Source organism: Arachis ipaensis, chromosome B9 (assembly GCF_059453495.1).
Source record: "Arachis ipaensis isolate K30076 ecotype BB chromosome B9, ASM5945349v1, whole genome shotgun sequence".
NCBI lineage: Eukaryota > Viridiplantae > Streptophyta > Magnoliopsida > Fabales > Fabaceae > Arachis > Arachis ipaensis.
The window spans coordinates 36,445,828-36,450,844 of NC_142444.1; the positions used below are offsets into that span (position 1 = coordinate 36,445,828).

A 5,017-nucleotide genomic window follows, 5' to 3' on the forward strand; every position below is an offset into this window, starting at 1 on the left:
TAGTCCCCCAATCTAATTATCCGGATATGAATGACATATAACACGAAATAAAGCTTTTATAGACTAAATCAAACATTCACAGATGAACTTTCAAGGGTAAAAATATAATAGATTCTAATTATACAACTATACAAGTGTACACGTTAAGTGTTAATTGATTAGTATCATTCATATCCATGTTCACATGATTTGTTATCGGGGGGAAAAATGTTCTTCTGCACTTTCCCATATATTAAAAGAATATGGGAAACTGAAATCCAGAAAGCTGAAAGATATATATAATAAAGAAACGAAGCAAAGTATTCTTTATATTGTTCATTAAAAATGCTGCTATTCACTACAAACATGTGATTCTTACAAAGCACGTGCTTCCATTCCACGAATAACATTTTCACCTTTCATCTTTCCAGGTTTCTACTAAAACAACCCTTCTCCTGCCAGCATGAATTGATTATGGCGTCAGACCAAAGAAATGCAAATCAATGACAAAAGTACAGAGGAATATTCAACTATAGTTAGAAGGACTTACGCAATTCATCCAATGAATTTGAATTAATGCTCTCTCCACCCTTTATGAGGCGAAGTTTCCCTGAGGAGATAAAATAGAGGTAAAGAATTAATAAAAATGAACATGAACACAAGCAACAATAACATTGAAATTTCTCTATTTAGATAGGAGCTCAGAATCCTTTAAATCTGATATGGTCCATACTCATAACATGTCGAATTACCCCTAAAAGTAAACATGAAAAATGCATTGCTCACAAAGGAGATCATACCTGCTTTTTCATGCAACGGACACATATTTAGGTTCTCAGAACTAGAGTGCTATATCAAGAAGAATGGCAAAATGCTTTCTTTTACCCATAAATTAATTAAATGATGAGGGAACCAAAATGCTAAATTTATACAACAGTCGTGATTGCTAGAATGAGAAAATTAACTGTAAGTAAGCAATTAGCTTTCACTCATGATGAAACAAATCATCTAAGATATGAGTAAGCACTGTATGTACTTTCTGAATGCCAAAAAGAGCCGGTGCGCCCTATGGGGACCTAGCTTTCAGTCTTTCTTATCTAATCACCAGCAACATTTTAAGTAAAAAATTAAAAACATAAAAAAGGAAAGGAAAAGAAAAAGATTAATGTACATATGGGAGAACAGTTGGGGAGAAAAAAAGGTTGCCATACCATCATGACGTACGCATATCTCAGGAATGCTTTTGACTTCACCAGTGATGCTATCATTATAAACTCTAGTCTCAATGTCACCCTCAACATAAACTGAAGAGCTACAATGATGCTTCAAACATCAGCCAGAAACATTTACACCAAAATTCAAGCATCCTCTTTTATGCATACTTGATGCTTACTTTTTAAAAAGTTGTTGTACTGCATAGGCCCCAAGGAAGTCATTATGCACAGCAATGCGATGCCATTGAGCAGGTCTTGGCATATCCACTTCTCTCATGATTCTCTGGTCAAACATTCCCCCAGTCCCAACCGTAAAGATCGTTATGTTCTTCCCATTCCTCAACATCTTTTGTACAGGGACTTGGCCAACTTTTCCACATATTATTGCCTAATTCAAATCATTCTTGTGATAAAATATTTGTATACAAAGTGCAACATGAAAACATATCACTGATTGTCATAATGTCATTTTAAGCTCAGGAAGAATAACATAAATAAAAAATAAATAAATAAATAAAATGAAACTATTCTAAACTCTGGTAATTTTCTTTGGCTTCAAAGACTCGACCTCCATTTAGTGAAGAACTCTCTTCAATTGGCTTCAGCACAATTATATTCAGAATCAATTCAAATTTCTCGTGCTTAAACCTTACCAGCTTTAATAATACTTAAAAATTAATTCCATTCTTAAAACCTTGTATTGTGCAGAATGAAAACTTTAATGCAATCATAGCATTTCAAAGGCATCAAGTATATTATATCTGTGGATTAGGTTTTCTGCAGATACCAAACCAATGTTCCATCTCTAGCAATGTCTACAGTAACAAATAAAAATCATAAACAATTAAACAATGACTACCATCAGATACCTTGTGCACTCCTCGAAATCCCCAACCCCGCTTTGGATCCACACCCTGCAGTTCTAGATCAGGCTTGCTACCAAGAAAATCATCAAATTCATCATCCAGTTCTTCGTTCTTTCGATCATCATTAACCCTATCATTTAAGCCCTCATCATTGTCACTTTCAGTTAACAATGTTGAGTACCACTGCGTTCCCGTCGTCGTCATTCCAAATGCTGAAAATAAAATGAATAAAAATCACCGTTAAACATAATCTCACGCAGCAAGCCAGTTTCCCCAGCGCATGCCGTCGAAATTCTCCTTTGAACAAAGAAGATCAGCTCAAACATATTTAGTGAAAGTGCAATCTAAATAAGTCTTAGAAAATCAAAACCAGGGATTAATTAAAAAAATATAAGTCTAATTAACAAAAAGAAGCATGAGAAATCATTTTAGTTCATCCATTGGCCAATAAGAAAACATTTGGCTTTAATTGTTAGTTCACGAGTCTACCTTAGTAATCATACAGTGACTTCAAAATAAGGTTACGACATAAAACGAGTAAGTGTGTTCTAGTTACGAGAACAACAGACGCCTATTCAAAGAGGTTACACACCTAAAATGAAATAATAATAATAATAATAATAATAATAATAATAATAATAATAATAATAATAATAAAAGAATGGGGAAAATGGTAAGTGTAACACGCACCATGGGAGGACGAGCTTAGAGAAGTGATACGAAGATGCTTCGCAAGTCTAATACCCAGCGAATTCATTTTAAGCAAAAACCTGCAAATAACAACGAAGAAGAAAAAGAAGAGGAGGTGGAGCAAGGGTTTACAGTTTAAACACTTTCTCAGGGTCCAGTGGAAAAAGGAGGAGAGAGAGAAGATTTTTGCAATCCCCGTCACTCTTGTTGCAAAAATTGGACTCATCTAAATGGGCCGGACCCATTTTTCCAGTATAATAGAACCAAAAGACTTCGGCAACTAGACGGTTCAACATGGAAATGGGTATGAGACAAGAAGTTCTATTATCATCATTTTTATTTGTTTTTGTTGTTGACGTGTTTCATAGAATGATGAAAAAACAGTAAGGAATGACCTTATATCGCCTCTATTAATTGGGAGGAATAATATTGAGTTGTCACCTTCTAAATTTGTAAATGACACAATTTTATTATTATATCTACCTGATGAAGATATCATCAAAAATTATAAGAGACTGTTATGATATTTTGAAATGATGTCGGAATTTAGCATTAATTTTGATAAAATTAGTTTGATATCGATTATTTATGCGAAGTAGTGAATTTAAAGTATGTGCAGCTTGCTAAGATGTAAGGAGCGAGGCTACTCTTTTAGTCAAATATTTTAGAATCTCTTTAGGAGTTAATTTAAGACTAGTAAAGACTTTGAAGTCGATAATAGATAAAGTGGAGGAAAAGCTTAGTTTATGAAAAGCTAAGGTGCTCAATAAAACTGGTAAGTTGGTGCTTATTAAATCAGTATTGAATAACTTGCCAATATATTATTTGAACTTGTACAAGTTGTCAAAGGCTGTTGCAGAGAGGTTGATTTCCTTATAGAAAAAGTTTATGTGGAGCAAAGAAGACAATAAGAATGATATGATATTGGTTAAATGGGAAGTGGTGCAAGCTCCAAAATGGTTAGGTGGATTGAGGGTTGGCGATGCAGTGATTCATAATACAGCACTTTTGTTTAAGTGGTGGTAGCGGTTTTTGAAGGAGGAATGTCCGTTATGGAAGAAAGTTGTATTCTCTTGTAACAATCTGAACCCAAATGAAATGCTATCCAATCAGATTCTACCAACCAAAAGTGGTCCGAAGAAGGATATCTGTCACCTACAGATTAAAAAGCAACAAGTTAAGGATAAGATTATTGCTGGCCTATCTATGGAGGTAAGTGATGAAAAAAATACTCGATTCTGGGAGGATGTGTGGCTACAATGTGGATCTTTGAAAACTCGATTTCTGAGACTCTTCTCAGTTTCATACCAAAAAGGATCTGTCATAGGAGATTGTGGATTTTGGGATGGATTTGAGTAGATTTGAAACTTCCATTGGAGGAGAGAGTTATATCAATGGAAATTGGAATTAGTAAATCAACTACATGATACGTTAAGGTCGGTTAAGCTAGCACATCGCAGAGAGGATAAAGTTGTGTGGAAATTTGATTAAAAAAAAGGGTATTTATTCTACTAACTCTTTTATGCAAGTGTTGCAGACAGAGACGCTCTCGGAGGATGTAACAAGCTTTAGTTTTACTAAAACTGTTTGGAAAGGTCTAGAGTTCCACCAAGTGTAGAGTTGTTTATTTGGTTTGTTTTGAGTAGTAGAGTGAATACTAAGAAAAAATATATAGATTAGGAGTGTCTAATCAGGTTGATAATGTCTGTGTACTATGTAAAAAAGATATTGAATATGTTCACCATTTATTTCTTAGTTGTGAGTTTATTTGGCAGGTATAGTGCACATGGCTTTTGAATTTTGGGAGGCTGTGGTCTATTCCAGACACCTTGAAAGATTATTTTGAGAGTTGGACAAAAGGTCATAATAAGAAGAAGGAGCATTAAAAATAGTTTATGAGCTTCTTTGCAATTATTTGAAACGTCCAATTGAAAAGAATAGAAGAATTTTTTTAAATAAAGAATCAGGTGTGGTGAAAATCATCAACGCATCTTTTTAGTGTTATAAAGAGTGGAAAAAAATAGGATAAGTGAATTAGATGTTTCTGCTTTGTTATTTTTGTTTTTTCTTGGTTCTTTTACTCCACTTGATCCACTTGATGTATTGAGCTTCTTTATTTTAAGAAAAATAAAACCAAAAGATAATGATAAATAGTGATTTTTGGGACTATTATTCTAAGCCTAAAAAAAATCCAGTTAACAACATCAAACAGCAACGTCTTCCTCTATGGTGCTGCGGCAGAATCTTCCTCAGCGATGTGGCGGTTGA

At 34.1% G+C, this 5,017-nt stretch overlaps 1 protein-coding gene across 1 annotated transcript; it reads right to left on the minus strand.

Moving 5' to 3' along the window:
- Positions 1-251: 251 nt before the first annotated feature.
- Positions 252-2,990, minus strand: LOC107619451 (single-stranded DNA-binding protein, mitochondrial). Its single transcript, XM_016321747.3, has 6 exons — positions 2,750-2,990; positions 2,063-2,271; positions 1,373-1,581; positions 1,191-1,291; positions 530-589; positions 252-434 (listed from the first exon to the last, which is right to left on the minus strand). The coding sequence occupies exons 1-6, from the start codon at positions 2,973-2,975 to the stop codon at positions 418-420; spliced, it is 822 nt and encodes a 273-aa protein (XP_016177233.2). The 5' UTR covers positions 2,976-2,990; the 3' UTR covers positions 252-417.
- Positions 2,991-5,017: the final 2,027 nt, after the last annotated feature.

Bases quoted from the DNA above. Each gene is read 5' to 3' on its own strand.
- LOC107619451 (XM_016321747.3), bottom strand. From the start codon at position 2,975: ATGAGTCCAATTTTTGCAACAAGAGTGACGGGGATTGCAAAAATCTTC. The intron at 2,272-2,749 runs GTGCGTGTTACA...TTTTATTTTCAG, and splicing joins TCTAAGCTCGTCCTCCCATG to CATTTGGAATGACGACGACG. The intron at 1,292-1,372 runs GTAAGCATCAAG...GCATCATTGTAG, and splicing joins GTACAACAACTTTTTAAAAA to CTCTTCAGTTTATGTTGAGG.